Source organism: Primulina huaijiensis, chromosome 2 (assembly GCF_012295235.1).
Source record: "Primulina huaijiensis isolate GDHJ02 chromosome 2, ASM1229523v2, whole genome shotgun sequence".
NCBI lineage: Eukaryota > Viridiplantae > Streptophyta > Magnoliopsida > Lamiales > Gesneriaceae > Primulina > Primulina huaijiensis.
In genome coordinates, this window is record NC_133307.1 from 31,171,820 (window position 1) to 31,195,568 (window position 23,749).

At 33.2% G+C, this 23,749-nt stretch overlaps 5 protein-coding genes across 8 annotated transcripts; 3 read left to right on the forward strand and 2 right to left on the reverse strand.

Annotated features, from left to right (window-relative positions):
* Positions 1-4,932: 4,932 nt before the first annotated feature.
* On the reverse strand, positions 4,933-7,879 carry LOC140971629 (uncharacterized). 3 transcript variants are annotated; one of them, XM_073433985.1, is made up of 7 exons: positions 7,696-7,879; positions 7,445-7,586; positions 6,834-6,935; positions 6,388-6,479; positions 5,609-5,904; positions 5,433-5,526; positions 4,933-5,344 (listed from the first exon to the last, which is right to left on the reverse strand). In XM_073433985.1, the coding sequence occupies exons 1-7, from the start codon at positions 7,807-7,809 to the stop codon at positions 5,009-5,011; spliced, it is 1,176 nt and encodes a 391-aa protein (XP_073290086.1). In that variant the 5' UTR covers positions 7,810-7,879; the 3' UTR covers positions 4,933-5,008. The 3 variants fall into 3 exon arrangements, with proteins under 3 accessions (XP_073290086.1, XP_073290085.1, XP_073290084.1); XM_073433984.1 differs by having other exon boundaries at positions 5,433-5,517; positions 6,388-6,512; XM_073433983.1 differs by having other exon boundaries at positions 6,388-6,512.
* Positions 7,880-8,284: 405 nt separating this feature from the next.
* LOC140961771 (uncharacterized) lies at positions 8,285-9,898 on the reverse strand. 2 transcript variants are annotated; one of them, XM_073420463.1, is made up of 4 exons: positions 9,727-9,898; positions 9,089-9,184; positions 8,738-8,797; positions 8,285-8,655 (listed from the first exon to the last, which is right to left on the reverse strand). In XM_073420463.1, exons 1-4 carry the CDS (start codon positions 9,847-9,849, stop codon positions 8,527-8,529), a joined length of 408 nt encoding a protein of 135 aa, XP_073276564.1. In that variant the 5' UTR covers positions 9,850-9,898; the 3' UTR covers positions 8,285-8,526. The 2 variants fall into 2 exon arrangements, with proteins under 2 accessions (XP_073276564.1, XP_073276571.1); XM_073420470.1 differs by lacking the exon at positions 8,738-8,797.
* A 1,130-nt stretch (positions 9,899-11,028) lies between these two features.
* Positions 11,029-13,466, forward strand: LOC140971630 (uncharacterized). Its single transcript, XM_073433986.1, has 4 exons — positions 11,029-11,143; positions 12,606-12,709; positions 12,962-13,109; positions 13,209-13,466. Exons 1-4 carry the CDS (start codon positions 11,125-11,127, stop codon positions 13,244-13,246), a joined length of 309 nt encoding a protein of 102 aa, XP_073290087.1. The 5' UTR covers positions 11,029-11,124; the 3' UTR covers positions 13,247-13,466.
* A 4,037-nt stretch (positions 13,467-17,503) lies between these two features.
* On the forward strand, positions 17,504-19,794 carry LOC140971631 (flavonol synthase/flavanone 3-hydroxylase). The gene is made up of 3 exons (XM_073433987.1): positions 17,504-18,104; positions 19,059-19,386; positions 19,524-19,794. The coding sequence occupies exons 1-3, from the start codon at positions 17,629-17,631 to the stop codon at positions 19,731-19,733; spliced, it is 1,014 nt and encodes a 337-aa protein (XP_073290088.1). The 5' UTR covers positions 17,504-17,628; the 3' UTR covers positions 19,734-19,794.
* A 2,476-nt stretch (positions 19,795-22,270) lies between these two features.
* LOC140971634 (pathogenesis-related thaumatin-like protein 3.5) lies at positions 22,271-23,748 on the forward strand. Its single transcript, XM_073433988.1, has 3 exons — positions 22,271-22,424; positions 22,770-23,433; positions 23,533-23,748. The coding sequence occupies exons 1-3, from the start codon at positions 22,361-22,363 to the stop codon at positions 23,663-23,665; spliced, it is 861 nt and encodes a 286-aa protein (XP_073290089.1). The 5' UTR covers positions 22,271-22,360; the 3' UTR covers positions 23,666-23,748.
* Position 23,749: the final 1 nt, after the last annotated feature.

Consider the following 23,749-nt stretch of genomic DNA (forward strand, 5'->3'; position numbering starts at 1 on the left):
ACGTAAGTTACAAAAAATTAAATACCTTCTAAAACATAAAACGCCGAAATTGCACATAAAGTTCAAAACACCAAGTTAAATACGTAAAAAATGGCTGGGATCCTATTACTTAGTAATCATCAAAGTGAAAACTACTAGGCTTGGTTACTTGATATATAATATATTTGATTGGCAACCCTAATGTCCTTTACGAACCAGTTACTATAACAATTTTGTATACATACTTTGACTAGCTAGTTATGTAGCATCAGCCATGCCGGCTCATTAAATCCGGCTCACACACACACACACACACACACACACACACACATTTATATATATCAAGCCCATTAATGTTAATTATGTAATTAAGTTTTAAGTTAATTATAAATAACACAAAAAGGTTGAAAACCTAGCCACCACCTCAATTCTTCGAGACTTTCACTTCCAAAGAGAAAAAAAAAAATTGGCCAATATTTTTGAAGGAAAATTTGAGCCATCTCTCAATTATTTTCTCTCCTACGCAAAATATCTTCCATATTTTCTAGTGCAAATTGGAAGAGAAACACACTATCTAGTCGTGGACTTGATAGGAGGATTTCTTGAAGAAAGTTCGTAGGGAATCAACAAGAGCTAATCCGTTTATACCGGATTAGTTGGAGTCCAGTGATTTAATTCACAAAGGTATAATTTTCTGAACATCCTATGTATGTTTAATTCGTGAAAACTATACGAGTGTCCAAAAGTTATTTTGTTTTCAAAATAAAATAAAAATTTTAAACTTCCGCTGCGTTTGGGTACGTAGAAATATATATATATATATATATATATATATCAATTATCTCAATATCTAGTGGTATATATATATATATATATATCAATTAGTGCCACTAGATATTGAGATTTTTCAGGTTATATATCTGATTGCGCTACGACGCTGTCAATTGGACACACAAGTACTTCTGTCACCCCACATATGTTGGGGTGGCAAAAATCCCTCCTAGTTATAGAAATGAAGTCTACGTTCGATTTCAGGTGATAGCGAAAAATTAAAACTCTTGTGCCCATGTATTGAGAAAAATAATAAACAAGCACTTCTAAGTTCATAAGCAGAATAACTTTAAAATAAGAGTAGGTATTTTAAGAAGAACTTACTTGTTGACAAATCACTCGTTTTGTGCATCACTAATCCGAAAAATGGGCCGTAAAGACGACAAAAATAATTCGGGGCTGAATTCTAGAAAGAACAAGTGGATACATTGGTTTACTTTAGTTTTAGTTCTTACCTTGATGGCAGGTAGAAAGTAAAAACATATATAGACTTGCACGTGTATATAGATAATGTTCGTTATGTTCGAAGTATATAGACAAATACATAGATCCATACCCGTACCCATATTGTCTATACGAAATTGTGGAATTAGCATAAATGTGATGACTTTCCTATTCTCCTGTATATCAGTATATCCGTTCATGCATGCCAGCATTGCTACTTCCGAAAGCCCATGTGTTGCTATGCGTGGCCGATCAGGCCGATGTGGGTGCGGCAAAACGCTGACGATGGATGCCCAAGTATTGAATTTTCCGTCAAAGTACCGGATTTGTCCTCCGGCCGTGGACAGGAAATAATTTTATTTGAGGTGTGATTAATGGCAAATCCAAGGTGATTAATGGAAAATCCAATAACATCTTGGATAGAGATGTAAATGAACCAAACCGTTTGTGAGCTATTCGAAGCTCGATTCGATAAAAGCTCGTTTGAGCTCGTTTAATGAGGCTCGTTAAGATAAACAAACCAAACTCAAGCTTTACAGTACTCGGCTCGTTAGCTCGTGAACATGTTCGTTGGTAAGTTCATGAGTAATCTTTTAGATGAAAAAATAATAGTTTTGATATTTGATTTATTTATTTTGCATATTATTTATGAAATATATAGAAAAATCTATTAAATTTATTTATTATAATAAATTTACAAATTTTAATAAGAATAATATATTTTTCTTTAAATATATAATTTACTTTTTAATTAATTTAATGAAAATTTAAATGTATAATTAATATTTATTAAGCTTGTTTAGGCTCGATAAAGGTTTGAATAAGCTCGTGAGCCATGCATATATTCGTTAAATAAAGCTCGAGTTTGGCTCGATTATAAACGAACAAAGCTCAAACATTCAAGAGTTCGGCTCAGCTCGATTCGATTACATCCCTAATCTTGAGTCCCAATGAAGGAAATGCCTTTGGAAAACCACTAAGAACCTGTTGAAAAATAATAGAAACGGTGTCATGAATTGATATTATTGAATTGAAAGGGGAATGTGACAAGTCAAAATAATTAAAATTGACTGGAGAAAAATTATTCAAAGATTCCATGATTAGTCAAACATGTTTCTATCATAAAAAGCGGTCATTTCAAGTTTTTGTTTTTTTTTTTTTAATCTGGTTCCATTCAATCAATCACCAATTTATAATTTTGGTTTAATATATATAAAAAAATCTTTGATAAAATTAAAAAAACAAAGTAACTAATATTTAGTAAATATATCTATGTTATCATCTTCACTAAACTCAATTCCCACAAAAAAAGAAAAGACATTAATGAAATACATAAATACATTTGAGCAAATTTTCTATAAATTTTATTTTTACTCACTATATAGTTTAACCACGTTTAAGAATTATATTATATGCACACAATAAATTAGATATAAATAAAATTGCCTCCCGAAATCAAGAATATATTTTAGCTAATTAAATAAATTATCGAGCAAGCTGTTCAAATATAATCGACCCTCCATATATATGTGTAGGGATGCAAATGAGTTGAATCGAGTTCAAATATCATACTACTTGAACTCGAGTTTTGAATGAGCGTAGAAACATGTAGAATTGAATAAATAATAAATTAATATTAGTTTTTACTTAGTTAAATCGTCGTCCTTTAAATGTTAAAACACATTTTAAGATGGATATTCAAAGTTTGTGGGGTTAAATATGAGGTAGGCTTCTTGGCGCCGTCAAAGCAGTTGACAATAAATTATTGAAAATTACTTGCCCGATTTTATAATTGATTTATTTATAAAATATTTAAAATATTAACAACCGTCGTGATTTGTAGGAATGAAGCAATCAGCTAGCACGCCAGTAGGTGGAGATACAAATGTACTGCTGATATTCTATATTACCAACAAGTTGTATATTATTCAGACACTTTAAGGTATTATTATTATTATTATTATTATTATTATATTTTCAAATATAAATACTATAAATATTTACAAAAAATATTTAACTCATAAAAAACCTTAATATATACGTACGCATCGCGTGTTGATCAATTAGAAAATTTAATTCAAAGACCTGAACCAGTACAATCGGCAAGAAATACATAAGCGAGAAAACAAAGAACAACATAAAAAACAGTAGGACTATCATATGAATATGTCGACCTAGCCGCAATATGGGCCGCCATAATCGGTTGTTCTCAAAGAAAACAAATTTGAAATGACGATTCTACCGTCAAGAGGGCACGACGATGTCATGGTAAAACCCCAAATTCAGTAAGATATGTATCCACCACGAACTTTGAATCTGTCTCAAAAATCACATCTTTTATCTCAAGATCAGTAGTCCAATTCAGTGACTCCAGTAATGCCAATGCCTCGGCCTCTCGACTGCTAAAAATCTCAGGTCGCACAGTGATACCCGAATGACAACACAGATCCCGTGGCATTATTGCTGGCAAAGATCGACGCATCTATATTGCACTTCAGAGCAGACATATATGGGTGGCCGTTTGCTGGTGCTGGTAATAATGATGTTGGACAGGATTAGCAGTCAGATTCGTAGGCACCCAGGGAGCAGTAGTCCACTTTGCCAGGAACTCTATAGGTAAAGAAACTGTGACCGCAGCTCATTGAGAAGCCCCGTCTCATAGCTTCACATTCTCATACCTTCAGAGCTTTCCCCATAATAAGATCAAAATTTGAAAAGTCTTCTGCACCAAATTGAACAGCCATTGGACATTTGTACAATCAACAGCCCATAATTTCGCTCCGATTTTGAGTTCGAATTTGTTTTTCATACACAAGAGAGTGATTTTTTCAAGAAAAACTTAATGTTTTTTAAAATAAATGAATTTTTAAAATATATTTAATAATAGATGAAACGAAGAAAAATATTGTTTAAGTTTGTTTTTGGTAAAGGATTTCTTGTGTTAAGGAAAAGTTAAGATATTGGGAACTCTTAGTGGCCTTGTTTTTTTCAATGGACTGATTTCACATGTAACAATTATTTAAATTCCTAAACGACGATTAATTTAATTATATATTGAAAGCACTGGTGATGTCAAGATTCCGAACTGGGCAAATCGTTCCTTTTGGAAATTATTTTGGCAAATGTGGTTTAGTTTTAAATAAAAATTCAAATTAAACCTCATTTTATTGATTTTACAAAATTTCAAATAAAACCAAATCACGAAATTTTTATAATCAAACTATAATTTTCAGTTTTGTTCGGTTTGTTCTAATTCGAATAATTGATTTTAACTTTTGAGTTTCATAATGAATTAATGCATGAGATATTATAATTTGAAAAAAAAATAGCTATTAACATTTGACAGAAAGTGAGTGAATATTTTACTCGATTGTAGACCAATTAGTGTTTATGAGTAGAAACCATATATTAAACACGCATACTCACATATTATTACTTTCATATTTATTTACTAAGAATTAGAAATACATGTTGCCATCATCTTTTACAGTATCAACATTTCCTAGACTTTTTTATATTTGGTTTTTATGTCTCTAACAAGTTAGCCATTTTCCAAAATAAATAAATAATCGGTTATGCTAATTATAATTATTAGAATTAGGACCACAATTGAAAATTGGTTATAGAGCTATGTTCCAAATGAGGCATGACCACCTTACAAATAAATTAGACTAAATCATTATATATTTTTTATACTCATTATATTAATTTCAATATTGATACCATTGCAAAATCTAAATGAGTAGCAACAATATCATAACCTCACTAAAGCTGGGATTGAAACAGATTCCATCTCAAGCCTCCCACTTTCCCAGTCTTTATTTACATCGACTGTTACCTTAAATTTCAGTGGACTATTCTTTCCTCGTTGAAGCAACATTTTCAATAAAATCAACCAAATCATGTACAAATTTGGCTTCTTTTCGATCCCTATATTGCATTCAGTACCTTTTTTATGATGGAGTTGTTTTTTCATATGGACTTTATAGCAAGATTCAACTTTCTCAGCCTGGATGTTCCCGAATAGAAGCTCAGCAGCCTTGTTCGTGACAAGAATCGGGGCATGTTTAGAGTCGTCCCAAACATATAACTGCAAATAATCAGTTGAATCTAAATTTCCTTGGCAAATTAGAGAGCAAGGTGAAGAAAACAGATTATGTGAAAAAAACAAACAGTACCAAGAAAGGTCTGTATATGGTGCCTACATCATGGTTACGGTCCGAACTTCTCTGACAATATAAAGGCAACCTGTTTTGCTGCATGCTCGCCCCGCTGAAACAAAGATTGTGTGTCAGAAAACGAGTTTTTTAATCATGTGTTACATAAAGCGCAACAAAAAAATATATTTGATCACTTTTCATATCCAAGTCCGGTATTCACAGGAGTGCCACATAGGTGGCAGCCAGAAGTGACGAGATCATCAACCAATCCATCATCAGCTAGCGCATGTAGTCTTGTACTTATAAACATCCTTTCAGCATTAGTCTCACGAAGATTGATCCAGGTAATTGGAAGAAATATCTCACCAACATATGCATTAAAGGTTGCCTTATAGTACTTGTTTAAATCACTCAACTCTGAGAGGGATAAACAATTCTTAGATTGTGTCTCTTCCCGCACTTTCCAATTTACTTTTACCTGCCTCTGGTGCTGGAAATCATAAAGTATATTATTTTTCGAGAATAAAAAACATCAATAAGGAAGAGGAAAACTATCTCGACTGGGTAATGAATCTTATAAATATAGTTATGATGTCTTCCTGACTTTGATAGCTATCCTGCACAGAGAAAACACGGAATGTCCAAGCATAGTTGATCAACACAAAAACATATGCAATCAGTGAAAAAACTACATCAAAACACTCGAACTAAACCAAAGTAAGAACAAAAACTGGATAACAAAAAGATGATGGTTGACAGAGCTGAGTATACTCGGAAGACACCTAAAAATGGTCGCGATAGCTTACAAAATAAAGGGCATAATTCGTGTGAGAGCATGGTGATAATTTACATTAACCTCGGTTGTTGAGAATAGTATTAAGCCATGAATTATTCAAAACAATGCCAAGAGTTTTCCCCAAAGCCAATGTCTGAGAAAAGTCAAAGAAAATTAGTTCAATATTGAAAGGCTTACTTCATAGTAGTTTATTTCACTGCCACAACGAGCAAGCCTGACTTGCTGTAGCCACCCAACAACTTTCTTAAGCTTGTCTCTTGCTGTTATCCCTACACGACATTCCCCCATCAACTCGATGACGCCTGTTTGTGCATAATTGATTAACGAAGTGTCGTAGGTATGGGTAATTTTCAAACAAGTAAAACCAATATGTAGGTAATTTGTAACAAGCAGCATCCACTGTCTTAAATTCAGCTTTATATCCGTGAACTCAATTATTTTTCTTGCCAGGCAAATACTACATCAAATTAAGATGCATTTTGAGAAGTTCCAAAAGAAATAATAACAAACGCCATACCCCCAAGCCAAATTCTTGCAAATCTCAGAAATAACCAAAACTCTCAAAACCTGATGAACAAATACACAATCTGGAGCAATATACACAGAAGGTATGTGGGAAGTACCTTTTGGTGCAAGGAAATCTTCCGAATGGATAAGACACTGCAAAGATGAACAATGGAGGGTTCTGGCCTCCAAAGAATCTCCATATTTGGTGATTTTGACATCTGTTAACAATTGAAGACATTACTTATAAAATTTGGAATCAACGAACTCTAAAATGTGGACAACCTAAAATTTGTAAAGAAAGCCAGCAGAGAAAGGAACTGAAGCAAGGAAATGGTCCATACAAAGTAATCCAATCCCAACATATCCACCAAATCAGGTCGGGTAAGATTTCGTAACAGTACCAAATGAGAGTCAGGGAGGCTACTTGAGCTATATTGGTGGGAGAAAATTGTAGCGTTAGAAAAATTGTATGAAATAAGCAATCAAGTTTTGAAATTTTTTTGCCAATGGCTCAAGAACCTAAGGAATCCCTCGTGGAAAATGTTTCAATTGTTCGTTCAACAGTCGAAATGGGCAGCTGGATGAGAAGATCAAATAGAACTACCCCAAGTCTGAAATGCAATGAGAAGATCATCGGACTATTTCTTAGCCCAATATTGTTACAACAGACATGAAAACAGAACGCACCCGCAACAAATCAAAATTATTTAAACAACAAACAGCATACTTTGAAGTAAACAAACATTTCCAGCAACAACTTTGGACGCCATTTGTTGTTGCCAGATGGTTACAGGAAAATACGTCCTTGTTTCATCCCCCACCAAAATATCCAGCCTCACCACCTCTCCTCCATTTCTGGAAATTTTGTACTGCTCAATAATCGTACAAACAGATGCAACATTAATAAATTATACAGTAAATTTAGAATCTGTTATCACTGATATCGCGAAAAATAAACAGAAGAAATCGGCCAATAACCTGGATAGGAGTGGATTTGTGAATGAACACCAGGAGTTGTACGTAATCTCCTATGTGAGACGAAGCTTTGCGTAGATCAATCAATGGTCCGTACCATCCGATTGTCGCAGCCATTTTTCTGTTTCTGCTCCCAACTCAGAATGAACTTTTGTTTTTTCGCGTCCCTATAAAAAAAATGGTGAATCGCGAGCTGTATTCAAAAATATAAGAGAAGAGGCTTAATAAAACTTATTTTGCCATGAGATGTTTTTTTTTTTTTTTTTTTTTTTTTTTTTTTTTTTTTTTTTTNAAGTAATATTTTTTCATTGATGATCCAAATAAGATATCTGTCTCACAAATACGACCATGAGATCGTTTTTCATTTAAGAAAGATCCGTAAAAAAGACCTGGCTTTATAAATAAATATTTATATTTATATTTATATTATCTATATTACATTATCAAATATGAGTATGTTATTTTTATTTAATAAAAATATTATAAAAATCTATTTTAATAAATTCTGTAATATTCACTTACTAAAATTTTAAAACTACAAAAATGTGCGCACAGAATCATTTATTCAAGCTTAGAAGGTGAGTAGGCTTATTCCTATTAAAATTCACAAACATGACGTTTCACGTTATGGGTTGACACAAAATCTTACCACGTATAGCATAATTGATTCTAAATAGTAGTCACGATTGATACAAGCAACATGTTCCAAGATTAACAAATTTTCCATCCTTGGTTCTCTTGGCACGAAAAGGTGCAGGGTAAAAGGCACGTAGGATTTCAGGTTTCTCGAGAATCAAAATCGTGTTCATAGATCTCATATCCGAAATCTGCATCCTAGTCCTCCATTGTTCTCCCGTAGGTAAATTGATTGGTTCCCATTGTGGTGAAAGGCATCAAACCAAATGCTCGTGCAGTCTTGATCTCACGTGCAATCTTCTTCTGTGTTTTGGCACTGATTCCAGTCTGATCAAAACAGTTAACGAAGAGCTTTAGCCATGTTTTGTTCAGAAGTTTAAGTCCATCAAGTAGAAAAAGCTATTGCTACCTTGCTCCTCTTGATGATAATACCAGCCTCGGTGAGGAAAGTTGCAAGAAATCTCACATTCTGCACATAAACTTGGGCTAAGTAAATTGACTAGCATTCTTTTTTCTCTTTGTCGAGAATAATCATATCACTAAATCAAACATCGTTTTGAAGTAATTTGCATCTTAACTTGAGAAAATGGTGTGAATCATATTGAGAAAGGGTTAATTATTATGGATCAAACAAAGATCTGAATTCCATGAAACTTTTTTAAATAAATAGTATTGCTAGACAAAACACATGTGACATGCACAAAAACAACATTATAATAGAAAGACAAATATAGAAGAAAAATATGTCAAATATCCGTACCCTGAAATCCGCTTTGCGTAGTACTTCCTCTGACGTCGTTTCAAACTTATTCCTCTTGCCAGGCCTGCGAACTCCAGGCTTTCTCAGGTCAAGATCCTATATAAATCAACGTAAACATTCTGGTAAACATGACACCAGAGAATGAACAAAGAGCAAGTAAAGCAAACTAGTATAAAAAACTGAAGATCCTATCGTCTAGAACAAGATCAGGCAGCTTGTTTCCAATAACATAGAGTAACACACAAAAACTAAAATAAAAATGACACTCATTCTAAAGGACAAGATAGAACTTCCAGTAGAGAAATCCATTCTGTGTTTACACCATAATTACAGCATGGGTTGGAAATCTGTGGATGTTCCCATTTTTTCTAGCTCTTAGGCTGTAGCACCTAGGATTAACAAATGTGTACGGGGAAATCTATTTATTCATTTACATCAATTTCGTAAATAGGCAACTTTAGTTTGCAAGGAACGAGTTTGAATTATCCATTGTTAGGAGAAAGTTGCATCTTGACTCCAGAAAGACCATGTTAACATAATTATGATAAATATTTGCAATAACAGCATACGAACCGTGCAAATAGAGAAGTGAGAAGAAGAAAATGCTCGAATTGGAGATGTTACTGTCCAGTTTATACCCTGGTATCGTACGTCATCCCGCTCAATAAATTAACATCTGGTCTAAAAGCATAATTCTCTTGATTTACTTCAACAGGGTCATGCTCGAAATATGTGGCTGCTTGCTTTAATTTATAGACCATTCAATCATTCAACGTACTGAAACCATCATTTAGACCATCCGAGTGACTGAATCTGACCAACCCCCCCTCACCCTCCCAATTGAAGTTAGATCCAACTCCAGAGCGGTCATATGTTTTCTCAGCTTTGTCAAGTTTTCGATAAAATGCGTTCAACGAGGACCATTCTTGTCACCAATGGATTGTCCCTCGAAATCCACAGACTCGGACGGCCCAAAATTATAATTGTCATCTATATCAGCAGAAAATGAAATCGTTCAAATCTTGGAACTCTTTTCAGTGAAAGATCACAACAAATAATCTAGCTATCAATCATCAAAACCCGTGAGTTAACTTAGAGAAAACGTACTCAGCTGTGTACTAGATCAAGAAACATAAGCTTAATTCCAAACAACAAAATAACGGGAATATTAAGTAATCTATGTTCCCATAAATATTCCTGACACCGCCAAAAATAATCCTCAAGCATATCCAAAGAACACTCATTAATTTTTACAAGACAGCTTCCACCCGTTAATTTGTACAAATAGAAAGGGCACAATGATGGAAGAAACAACTACCAAAAATTGGACTTGTGGATAAATTCCGAATCACAAGTGACACCCTGAAATTGACTAGACAAATCGCCGTTAACAGACAAAAGTAATCTTCGAATCACTTTCATTCCACCTGCAAAACAACCTACATTTTCTTCATGGATTTCTTAATGTGTTCAACAAAACTGAAACCACGAGATTAAGGATCAACAAATAAATCGTGCAGGGGAGTAAACAAACTGAATCGAGCCGAATAGTATAAAATTTGGATATTCGAGTTGGGCTTTGAAAAATATGTATGATATTCGAATTCGATATGAAAGTTTGAAAATACAACTAATTATAACTTGAAATCGGTAGAAATGCAATTAGATTTCAAGTTCAATTTGAGTTATTCGAACTTTGATTCGGGCATAATTGAACTACAGCTCGAAAAGGCTAAAATTCTGAGTTCAGCCCGAATTATTCGAACCTTAATTTGAGCTTATTTGAAAAATTTCTTAAATGTCGAGTATCTAGAATCTTTTTTTAAAACCTATCGTTTTTCTTAAAAAAATCTTTTAAAGCTAAAAATTTAACATGCAAACCCGGTGTACCACGTGGCGACTAGTAATTGGAAGGAACACGAATAACCGTATTCGTACTACCCCGCACACAATTATTCCCGCAGTGTTATTTTATTTTTTTTGTTTTGAAAGAGAGAAAACCGAGTCACAGACGCTGCAAAGGGGTCGTCGCTACCATGGCTTACGTCGAGAGAGGTAATTTTTTTGCTCGTATTATCAATTAATTTATGTTATTTTCATCTGTAATCTTCCTATCATTCAGTGAATTTCATTATTTTTAAGCAATTTAGGTTCCTATTTTTGTTAGTATTACGAACTTTTTCTCTTTGTTCATCTGTTCGTTGATCGTTATTCTCCCAAATACTTATTGAATCGCGATCATAGGCTCTGTAGTGGTGTGAATATGTATTTTTGTCGGCTTAATTTGTGGATAATAATCTGAATAAATAATTGATCACTCAATGATTTCAATTGCTCGTGCTTTGTTGCGTGTTTGTTTCAAATTTGGAATTACTTGTCTTAGGGCTTTTTTGGACGTGGGGGTTAACGGCTGTAAGACCAAATCTATGGCATCCCAAGTTTTATTTCTGTTGGTTATGTGTAATAGTTTGTGAATTTTGCTAACCAGTGAAGAGTCCAGCTAGATTTTAATTGGAGGACATTGAATCTATGGGATGGATAGTGGTAGTTATAAGAAAAGGTCTAATATGTTATGTACCAGTAGTATTTTCAAGATTGAGCTTATATTTTTAAAATGGTAAAATGTTTCAATTATTCATAAAGTATCTTGAATTTTAAATAACTCAATGCTATGTCACTTAAATATAGAACTCAAATTATTTCTTTTTTGTCCGGCAAAAGGATGTAATCTTTGAAGGATTTAGCTCTTCTTAGATGGAAAGTTTCAATTTTGAAGGCTAATTTAATCAACTCAGGAAACTTTTGGCGAACCATGATCTCCTAAGACTGTTCTTGTGTTTTTTCTTGCGTATAATTAGGTGATTGTCTGTTTTCACGCATATCATCTGTCTCTGAAGTTCCTCATTTCGTGCTTGAAGTCACACATTTGTTGGTAATATTCACTTTTCTATGCTCACTTTTATGTGATTATTTGAATTTTAGGACAAGGGTGGTTCGATGGCTTCATGTCCTTGTTTGCTAATTTCTCTGACCTACCCTGACTTTGCTTGAACAAATTCTTTTGTGTGTTTTGTTGGTTGTTAATGCCTAAATTTTTATTCTTTCTTGTTAGCAATGGAGGGTGAGAAATTTGAAAAAATGGATGCTTTTAATTGGTTTTATAATATCGGTTGGCCATAAGAAATGAAAACATATTATTTACTATGTGGCTATAATTCAGTAGTCATCCATATTTACTTACTCTGAATTGGATTTTTGATTGGATTGAAGTAGTAGCAAATGTAAAGATTGTTTATCAGTAATTATATAACGTTGTTAACTCCTGAAACATGGGGGAAAATAGAGATCGGAACTTAGGAATCTTTCAATAATAGCAGTGAAATACAATTTCATTCAGTGGAGTGACACCGTATGTTCAATCAATTTGATTTCAAAGATATCCATTATATCCATGTAATCCATTCATCTATCCATATTGTTAACAAGTTTTTCTGGCTAAATGAATTTTGTTTTTCAGGTGTTGTTAGGTCTAAGAGATCTTTCTGGCGATTGAAAACAATAACAGATTTCTTTTGGTCTATTATTAATTTCATTGGGGTGTTTTTCACAACGATGCTTTCGGTAATCTCTAGCTCCAAGTCTCCGACTCTAACATTCCTTGGTTAGGTACCGTTTAACTCGTAAGATGAGATGATACATGATGATATAGAGATGATAAATTAATATGTATAGATAATATAATGATTTATAACTTTAATCCTTCATAAAACTTGAGTTAAACATTGAATTTAACAAATAAACTAATGTTTCGTCATTCACATTAAACATTGGCTTAATTATTTAATTTCATCATTCTCTATACCTTTTCTGCAGATGGAAAAATCTGATGCTTATAGAAAAGGATCTGGTGCTAGCAAGAAATGGGATGGTGGTGGTCCGGGTGGGCCTGGAAGTGGTCCATATGGTGGTGGTCCACGTGGGCCACCTCGTGGGATGGATAATGTTCGAGGGATTGATCACAGCAAGTTTTTTCATCTTAATTGTTCCTTCTTTGAAATTATCTTCCCTATACCTCTTGTTTTCAAATTCTGACTTCTCCAACTATTGTTCCAATCCTCAGGCTCCCTTCCTGCATGTGGTTCTTGCTGCGGAGGTTGAAGCAGCCTACAACGATCTAGACATATCACTGTCTCCTCGGGTGCATTTCTGTAACCACACTCTTCGTGGATTGTTAAATAGACTTGTTATCTTGGAATCAACTATGTTTAGAACTTCATATCTCGGTTGAAATACATACCAACTTTATTTGTTGAAAACGTTTACTCGTTATTGGGATATTTTGCATTTGTGATTGAAATTGTTAAGTCTACTTGAGAGATCTTAGTTTGGCATTAATGCTTCGATCAGGCATAGCTAACTCAGCATAAATCATATGTTATATTTGGGTGTTATAACATTACCAAATCAGAATCCAGAACCAATCATCCATCTTCTAAAATAAGTATATCTATTAATTTTGCCCTGAATTAGTCTCATGCAAATTGATCCAACTTGTATCGTCAATAATTCATGATAAATTGATACATTGATTTGATCCATGCATTTTAATATCCATGATTGATTGAATGAGTAGTTTGGTGGCTCATGAATGCATCTGGGGTGGCTCATGAATGCATCTGTAAAGACATAATCATACTTGATAAAAGCAAATTTTGGTGGTAGATATTGAACAACCGAAGATACAAGAGCATGATTAATATGACATTGTCAACAAGCAATCTCATGTGGCCTGAATTGGTTTTGAATTGGCCGGTACCAGTTCAACCGGTTTAGCCGAGTCGGTCGGTTTTTATTATGTAAATTATGTAGTAGTACTTGAAAGTAAGTGAGGTTTCCAAGCAATTTGGTTGTGTTGGTTTTTATGTTATTTAATCTTGTAATTTTTTTCAAAAATATAAAATCATATTTTTCATTATATATATAATTATATAGAGAATCTGCAATATAGAGTACACCATATTTTGTTTTTCAAATTATTTTTACACAACATTTTTTCTCAAATTGTCATTACAACTTATTTTCAGTATTATTTCTCTCAAATTATACTATGACTTCTCACTATTTTCTCTCAATTGCTATTAAATTAAACATAAAATTAAGCATTTAATAAAATTAGAAAAACTTACGTCAACGTTTTTTCTCAAAATTTTCATCGCAACTTATTTATAATAGTATCTTTCTTAAATTGTATTATGACATCTCACTAATTTAACATAAAAGTAAGTATTTAATAAAAATTTAAAAGATTATATAAATTATTATTATAATTTTTCGCATATGCATAATTTACTAATTAATAATTTAATTAAACTTGAGGTCCATCCTAGCTATGATAAGCGTGCTAGTTAGTGCATCTGACACAGGGTGGTGACACAGCTTGGCAAAATTGAATGCCATTAATTTTATTTTATTTTCTAGAGTAGACGCGTAGTTTTCAAAGCAGGTGGATCTCAGACTCTTTAGTTTATTATATATCGACTACGAAGTTCTCCGTAGTTGATAAATTACATCGACACTTCTCGAGTTAAACTAGATTACCATAAAAACATGTTATTTACATTTTTTTTAAAAGCGAATAAGGAAGTAATAACCCTTAAAGAAGCTAGAGCAAGGCCTGATTGTAACTTTTAAAGGGTACAATCGCAATTTTACAAACATCGATTGTTGCCTCATATTTTTCTCAACATCTTGAATGTAGTTTAGAGAGTGTCTGCAACATCTAAAAAATAAATAATTATAAATTTTTTCTGATTGCTTTCGCTCGCTTAGTTCGTTAAATCAACTAAATGATATGAACTCATAGACTTTTATCAGGAAATTCAACATGATTATTTTTAAGAATTTTTTTCCAGTAAATATTGTTAATGCATCATAGAGAAAAACATAATACATTTTATTTCGTAGTCTAGTTTCGATGATATTCATAGCGGAGAATGATTGCTTTGTACTCTGTAGTAGTCGTAGAAAATGGAATAGTAAGCACAAACACAATTTTTGATAGATAACAACATTCATCAAGCTACATGATAAATAAAACCAGAAGCAAATTACATAACATGACACATCTGTAAAGTAAAAGTGATTTGATAGTAAAATAAGTACGAGTATCCGAGATATTTTATTCATTTCATTAGATCAAACAAACAAGACATCGCAAAAGCCAAAGTTTCTTCCAAAAAAATGCAACATTGCCAGATATTTCTAATAAAAACAAGTATGAAACGAGTGACCAAAAAATAACTCAATAAATGTTATAATTAAAATTTAAAGGAATATGCTCACTTGATTTTCATTTTTTTTTTGCTTAATTGCTTTTTGAAAGAGAAAGGGTTCAAGATAAATTGCAATTGACCAAAGAATCAAGTCAATTTCATCTTTCATTTTATTTATTTTTTATTTATTTATCATTTCGATTTTATATTATTTTATAGGATAAATTTGATAGAAAAACGGAAGAAGCGAGCAAAAGGTTGAAGGGGAATTTTTTTCGGAATTATTATATTCGAACTCGGGTATAACAAATCCTTAGAGTCGTGCTACTACTAAGATAAATGTTCTTCTCATTTATTTGGGGGCCATTTAGTTATATTTCTATTTTCTATAAAAATATATGTAGAGTAAAAAAAAATTAAAAAAATTGGCCTTATGGTGGATCCTCCATTGAGTATAGACGAGATGACAATGCTTAAGGTGACATGAATTGATATTCTCCGACGTCGTATGATTGATTTTTATGTAAAACACATCCTCACTCAACTATTACGAGATATGTTCCTTATAGAGTCGGTGTTCATTGACATCTCCCTTATATCTCTATTTACTTGTACACATTTTCGATTTATTTTTTCATTTGAGTCAAGAAACTTCTTTTGCTCATGATATAAAGGTTTTACCACTATCGTTAAAGGGAGGATATTCAAGATCAACCAACATTATTAATATTGATTATGCTTTTCATATTATATTTAAAAAAAAAAAAAAGATAGACAATTAATTATCTACTAGACAAAATAGCAATATTTATATATTCTGTCATCTGAATCGAATCATGAATCTTCTGAAGGGAAATTATTTTTAAAGATATTAAGTTTGTTTTCCCGTAAATATACATTAAATTCAACTTGCAACGATTTAGTTGAACTGTATATTTTAAGAAGCTATTTAAATTTTATTGATATTAATTTCAAGATTAAGGAAATATATTTTCCATAAATCTCTAAGTTTAGCATCTTCGTATCCACTAGCAAGGAACATAGCCAGCAATGGAGCCGCGAGGGTTGTTAGGCCCATGTTATATATCACATTCAAATGAAACATTTAGATATATTATATTAAGAATTTTTAATTTTTATTTTCAACAAAATTAAGTTATAATTCAATATACAGTCATGGACCACACAGGAAAAAGGCATCGTATTATTAGAGTCTAGCACTTATCACTAAAACAAAAACTTATGGCTATTAACAAAATCACGACTTTTATTTATTTATATTATATTTGTAACACCGTAATAACCAATACGAAGAAACGGGTGGACATGAGTAGTCCATGAGTGATGAGTCCAAGAAGAGGCATGCGGTGTTACATTTACATATCACATGAGGCATCAATCTTATTCTTTTGTCTTTCACGGTGGAACCAATAAACTTTCTATTTCTTGTCAACCAGTCCACCACATAAACATTATAGCGTTAACAACTTGAGAGCTTATATGTTCATATCTAGTGCATGTTGATTTCACGTACGATAATTTGAGATAATAAATATAAAAATAAAGAATAAATTGGATACCGAGATTTACGTGAAAAACTCATAAAAATTATTAGTATAAACACAATAGGCAATATGAAAAGAATTTCACTATAATATTTTATGGTGTGCAACTCACTTATTGTGTTTCTAAAGAGAACACATACTTTCTTAATACAAGAGAACAAAAATCTCATAAATTTCATAAAATTAAACACTTAAATGTTATAAGATGATTAAAAAACTCAAAGAAATGATCATTTCAGAATGAAAGGAGATATCTCTATTTATTTCCTTCTATTTGTAAATCTTGACTTTTCCTCACAATTATTTCATACTTGTGTGCCTAATTTTTCGAATTGCCGACCCTATCGTTTAATGACATTTGCCAACAGTGCATGCTTAGTTCAACTTGTATTTTCGTTATCAATGAGTGCGTAGTATTTATTAAAATTGGCGATATTTATCTTTTGAAGTAGGCATCGAATTTTATTTTTATCCAAGTATGTATTTATAGTATCCAATAAAATATAAAAAAATATTCGTGCATAGGCACTTAACTACGTAACGTATTTTCCCTCCCTATAATGCAATGTGCAGTTACTCATAAGATGTCACGCAAAACCCCCCAACTACTTGGTTTCGTAGGATCTATATATGCACACATGCATACCTGTGAAAGGGGGAACAAGAAGTTCGTGAATCAAGCAGCACCTAACTTCACCGAAATATGGAGGCGGAAAGAGTGCAATCCATAGCTTCATTCTCCAAGCACATGAACACCATTCCATCCGAGTTCATCCGATCGGAGAACGAGCAGCCGGCAGCCACCACCCTGCGCGGGGTGGTGCTGCAGGTCCCGGTCATCGATCTCAATCAGAAATATCATTCGAACGATGAAGAAAACCTGATCAAACTCGTGGCTGAAGCCAGCAAAGAATGGGGGATTTTCCAAGTGGTGAATCATGGAATCCCGGATGAAGTCATCGCCAAATTGCAGAGAGTCGGCCGGGAATTTTTCGAGCTTCCGAAAGAAGAAAAGGAGTTGGTCGCGAAGACCGGTGAATCTGGGATTGAAGGGTATGGGACAAGTTTGCAGAAGGAGGTCGAGGGGAAGAAGGGATGGGTGGATCACTTGTTTCATAAGATATGGCCTCCGCCGGAGATTAACTATAAGTTTTGGCCCAAGAATCCGCCGGAGTACAGGTAAGATTTTATTATTATTATTTTTTTTTAAACATATTTGTCGAAACCTATGTAAATTAATACAATGATTTCAAGGAGGTGAAAAATGTTTCTGAAAATTTTATCTTGTATAAAAATAAAATTTCAAAGAGACTTTTTATTATTCAAAATGTACAAAATCTTCTGACTAAAAAAAAATTGAATCCCATGATAAGAATATATAAAATCTCGATCTTTCAATAATCAAAATGACACATTTTGTAACAAAATAATTTTAAAAATATATATGTATATATTTTGTCACTCAAGATAAACAAAAAACATGTTCAATAATTTTTTGAATAATCTCCGTGGAATATATATGGGTTGATATTTTGAACTATGTTGTAATTTATATTAGAATGCATATTTTGTCACAAATAATATGAACAAGATCCTTTTTTTAGGTTTTACTACATGAAGGTTACAAGAAATTTTTTTAAAAAAAACATAAAAAATATTGGAAAGTTTATTCAAAATTTTCGCCTCGTTATTTAATTAAAGTCTACTAGCTATAATTTCAAATAACTAACATCCACAAGAATTATCTCGAACTTTAGATATAACAAGAGTATATAGGGTTTGGTGTACCTAATATCAATATGTTTTTTTTTTATTATTTAAAAAAACTCATTTTTTTTCAATCTCTTTTGATGGATTTTAATTTATTTTATTTACAGATCATAAATTAATTAGTTTATTATCTAACGTACTTGAAATATCAATTTTGATTTTTCCCACACACTTGTTGCGTCGTACCTAACAAAATACAATTTATGTTATAATATTTAACGTTCATATATAATATATCAGTTATAAGAAGTTTTCATACCAATAAATGGTTTGGATAAGTGAGAATTGACAAACAAAGTATGTGCGTTATGGTATGAAGGCGGCCATGCATTTAATTGTTTGAACAAATTCATTTTGTGGCAGAGAAGCAAACGAGGAGTATGGAGAGAGACTGCGGGAGGTCACGGACAAGTTGTTAAACTGGCTATCACTAGGCTTAGGGTTGGAAGGGCATGAACTGAAGGCCGGCATAGGCGGGGACGATGCCATTTTTTTAATGAAAATAAATTACTACCCGCCGTGCCCGAGGCCGGACCTGGCCTTGGGAGTGGTGGCGCACACTGACATGAGCGCTATCACCATTCTCGTGCCTAATGAAGTGCAAGGACTACAAGTCTTTAGAGACGGGCATTGGTACGATGTCAACTACATTCCCAACGCTCTCGTCATACATATTGGGGACCAAATTGAGGTACGTGTGCATAACATGTTTGAATGGACATTTTCCCCAAAGTGGGAAAATAGTCAAGAAATAAAACTAGAGGTACGTAAAAATAAATATTTAAAGTGCTCTGGAAACCTCATATTGATGTTAGTTTGTATATTCAGATATTGAGCAATGGAAAATACAAGGCAGTGCTCCACAGATCCACTGTGAACAAGGACCAAACCAGGATGTCTTGGCCTGTTTTTATAGAGCCGCCGGCAGATTTCGAAGTTGAGCCTATCACTAAGCTTTCTGGCGATGAGCCATCAAAATATAAAACCAAGAAATATAAAGACTACGTTTATTGTAAGCTTAACAAGATCCCTCAGTGATCCAATTATTATGTACTAGTCTTTCATAACAGTTTAAATTAAAATAATTTTTATGAAAGCTATTTATATTATTTGTCCTTTTAAACATTCTCTCCAAGTATCAATTTTTTTCCATGAACATTTTAATTAGTTTATTTTATGAATCCTTCCATCAAACTAATTGAATAATACAAAAATGATACTAACTGACATGTATTTATGTGTAAGACCATATATCACCACATCTTACAGAAAAGACTGATAAAATAAGAAAAAAGTTATTTTTAAAATATAAAAAATGTATAATTATGTATAAAAAAAAAACTGATAAAACAATCATTCAAGCAACAGCCGCCACCATATAAAAGGACAAGACATGCTTCGAACTTGCAATCAATAATAGGAATTGGGCATAATTTTTCTCAGCACTAATTGATTAGACATGTGTGGTTGTTTCTTTATGATGCAAAATCAATATCTTTAAAATCGAGCATGAAATAGTTAGATAGTTTTTCTTTTTCTTTTTTCGAAATAAATAGTTAGGTAGTTTACCGAATAAAGAAATAAGCTAGCAACATTACTCTTTCTCCGATAATAACTCTTATTTAACACGATATTAAATTAAGCAGGGCTCATATTTATATATTTAAAAAAATCAGATTTTTCAACCAGAAAAATAAAAATCAAGGCCACCAAGTAAACAGAAACTTTTCAAAGTAATCTTGATTCAGACAAAGGACATATGATAGACTATAGTCATTTGAAAATATTAGATGGAATACCGAAAAGCTTGGTCGCAGATTATTAGCGGCCGGCAACAATAGGAGATTGAAAATCCAGTCAAAATCACAACTATTATACATGTATATGAGCAATTTGTGCATGTCCAAACCACCCCAACATATGCAATACCGATTATGTAAGTATGAGAGCTAGTTTTTCTTCATCTTGATCATTAAACACGATCACTAGAAAGATTTGTGAGTCGACTTTGATATTGTATTCAAAAGTGCAAAATAAAAAGACGTGGCGAGGGCCCAATGCCATGTGCCTTGTCCTCGCTGAGTGTTTTGCAGGCCTGAATTGATGATAAAAGATTCTGGTTACAATGTGTGTAAATCCAAGACGTGAATGAATTTTAGGAATTTGGCTAATTTAATTTATTTATGGCAACCACGTTCAATGGATTAGCTTGTTTGTTCTTGTTATGTATGCCTTGCCAAAATTTGGATAAGGACTCGTGCATGTGTGTGTGTGGGAGGTGGGTCATTTTCATTTCTTTATTTGGTTGAGTTAAGCGACTTAAGGATATAAATGCTCTAGTATTGTGTATAAACTTTGATTGGATAATTGTTTGAATCATTTCTTTTGAAAACCTGCTGGGTTGCTTCAATCCATCACTCGTCAATACCTTAATATATGCTTAGTGTTTCGATGTCGGAGTTGTGTTTTTGTATAATATTTTATTTTTTTAAAACAATTGACGTTTAATCAATGTTTTGTAATTAGATTGATTTGTATTATAAATTGAGGTAATTTCATAAATATTGTAAATTGAAAAGGGGGCGTTTTGAATATGATAATGAAGTGGAAAAAAAATAAAACAGAGAAGCCACATCACCGTATCAAAGGTGGCACAACTGTAATATAGATGGAGATAGAGATACTTTTGATTATTAATAAGGTTTTTTTTTTTTAAAAAAAATTCATGCTAAAAAAAATAGGAGATATTTTGAAAATCTTAAAAATATACAAAAATAGGTCTCATATAAAACAGTCTCACAAATTTATATCCGTGATTAGATCGATCCAATCCAGTGAAAATTAATATTTTTGCATAAAAAATATTACTTTTTTAACGAGCTGGTTGGATAAGAGATCGTCCTCTTGAAAGTGTTTTTGACCCTTAACATATAGTATATACGTATGAGAGTTGTTCATTTTGTAGAAATTTTAAATCCATTGCATAAGTAATGAGTTATTAGTAAACAAGTTAAAACCGTAAAGACAGATAAGATAACACTTCAAATTCATGTATTCAAGAGTTCAATGGGATGAATCCAAATACACCATTAGCCATTTTAGTTTAATTTAGTCTTGACGGTAACCGTCCATCGACACGGACATAGCCACGTTCATTGGCACCCGGGCTTTAGCCTAGGTGATCCAATTTTTTTTAAAAAAAATTATATGTAAATTTTGTATAATTTTTATATTAATTTAATATTAGTTCGGATATATCAATTTAAAATATTAAAATATTTTAGAGTTTAAAATTTTAGTCCGGTTAGAGTTATATTTTTGGCTCCGCCATTGGATACGTAAACTATTTTGCAGTCTTGCATATTAATTTTTGTGAAATATATGATGGATATAGAATTTAGACAGACTGTGTAATAAAACCTGCATTTTTCAAAAAATTATCCATGAAGACGAAATGGAATATAGAATCCACTTCTAACTTGCGGGAAAAGTAAACGAAAAGAATAAACCATCACCTTTTATTTAAATATGCACGTATTCTTGATCTCCATATCATTCCTATGCCCATGCATATATGCAATATTTAGTTGCCATTTAATGCTGTATATGTCTTCTGTTATCACTATTAATTTCCAGTTTAATTTTAGAGCTCCAGATCAGAAATTATGGCAGCCTCTAGATTTTTTCATGCACCAACGGTTCTCTCCGTTTCACTACTTATGATAACGGGTACTACGTACTAATTTACTCTCTCTTTCGTTATTGCGTGTTTATTTATGTTTTTTCCGCTATTCTGCATGAATACTTGGCACAAAATATAAAACTTAACGAAATTTTAGGGACAGGGTTGTAACAATCATAAATGGTGTTTATATTTTTGTTTACTTTCAATCTTCGTGTTTTCCTAAATGTTCTGTATTCATAGATATCAATGAATCTTGTTAGAACCATTTTAAATAAAATTTGTTGTGGAGTTGTTATAATTTAATGGTGACTTGTTGCAAGATTGTTCAATAATGTTTAATATTAGCAATTATAAATTGTGGGTTGACTTGTACATGCATGCACGAACAGGAATACCATTTTCGGAATGCGCGAGAATCTTCACCATAGTAAACTACTGCAAGGAAACAATCTGGCCAGCCATCACACCCGGCGGGAACTTTGGGGCTGGTGGATTCTCCCTCAAGCCTGGCCAGACAGAAGTACTTGTCGCCCCGGTAGGTTGGTCAGGCCGCATATGGGGCCGAACTGGCTGCAACTTCGACAGGAACGGAAACGGCCCCTGCCAAACTGGTAGCTGCGGCACTTCTCTGAAATGCACCGCATCAGGCAAACCGCCAGCCTCAATAGCAGAATTCACGCTGGCTGGCACAGATTTCTACGATGTTAGTCTTGTCGACGGCTTCAACCTGCCTATGACTGTGACACCGATAAATGGGGGGAAGAACTGCAGCGTTGCAGGCTGCTTTTCAGACTTGAGGCTGAATTGCCCGGCTGAACTGGCCGTGAAAGGGGGCGGAAGGACTGTGGCTTGCAGAAGTGCCTGTGACGTGCTCAACACAGATGAGTATTGCTGCCGGGGGGTATATGGGAATCCGGTTACATGCCAGCCCACGTATTATTCGAGGATATTTAAACAAGCTTGCCCCAAGGCATATAGTTATGCTTATGATGACCCGACCAGTATTTTTACTTGTTCTCGGACCGATTACGTTGTTGCATTCTGCTCATCAAGGTACATATTTTGCCACAATTTGTGTGTTGCCACATCCGTTTGTCTTTTGACATCGAATTTCACACTGAATTTCCGTGGTTATGGGGGTAATTTTTGCAGGGGACAAACTCTGTGCACATACCACAACCAGAGATTGGTGTGCAGTGGATCAGTGGGATCGAGTCCCCGATATAGATGGGGGGTCACAATTCTTGCATCGCTAATCACCAGTGCAATTTGGCATATGTCCTGAGTACTTAATTACATTAAGTTTTTGGAACTTAATTTGATGTACTCACCTTGTGGCTGAGTATTTGATTTATAGTGACTTGTCGAT

Coding starts and splice junctions, on each gene's coding strand:
- LOC140971634 (XM_073433988.1), top strand. CDS start 22,361: ATGGCAGCCTCTAGATTTTTTCATGCACCAACGGTTCTCTCCGTTTCA. Junction 22,425..22,769: donor TTCACTACTTATGATAACGG/GTACTACGTACT, acceptor ATGCACGAACAG/GAATACCATTTTCGGAATGC. Junction 23,434..23,532: donor GTTGCATTCTGCTCATCAAG/GTACATATTTTG, acceptor TAATTTTTGCAG/GGGACAAACTCTGTGCACAT.
- LOC140971629 (XM_073433983.1), bottom strand. CDS start 7,809: ATGGCTGCGACAATCGGATGGTACGGACCATTGATTGATCTACGCAAA. Junction 6,936..7,444: donor AAATGTTTGTTTACTTCAAA/GTATGCTGTTTG, acceptor AATTGTTAACAG/ATGTCAAAATCACCAAATAT. Junction 5,345..5,432: donor CCATATACAGACCTTTCTTG/GTACTGTTTGTT, acceptor GATTATTTGCAG/TTATATGTTTGGGACGACTC.
- LOC140961771 (XM_073420463.1), bottom strand. CDS start 9,849: ATGGTCTATAAATTAAAGCAAGCAGCCACATATTTCGAGCATGACCCT. Junction 9,185..9,726: donor GGATGACGTACGATACCAGG/GTATAAACTGGA, acceptor TGATTTATATAG/GATCTTGACCTGAGAAAGCC. Junction 8,798..9,088: donor TACGCAAAGCGGATTTCAGG/GTACGGATATTT, acceptor GTTTATGTGCAG/AATGTGAGATTTCTTGCAAC.
- LOC140971630 (XM_073433986.1), top strand. Junction 12,710..12,961: donor TTTTCACAACGATGCTTTCG/GTAATCTCTAGC, acceptor CCTTTTCTGCAG/ATGGAAAAATCTGATGCTTA. Junction 13,110..13,208: donor TGTTCGAGGGATTGATCACA/GCAAGTTTTTTC, acceptor TCCAATCCTCAG/GCTCCCTTCCTGCATGTGGT.
- LOC140971631 (XM_073433987.1), top strand. CDS start 17,629: ATGGAGGCGGAAAGAGTGCAATCCATAGCTTCATTCTCCAAGCACATG. Junction 18,105..19,058: donor AAGAATCCGCCGGAGTACAG/GTAAGATTTTAT, acceptor ATTTTGTGGCAG/AGAAGCAAACGAGGAGTATG. Junction 19,387..19,523: donor ATATTGGGGACCAAATTGAG/GTACGTGTGCAT, acceptor TTGTATATTCAG/ATATTGAGCAATGGAAAATA.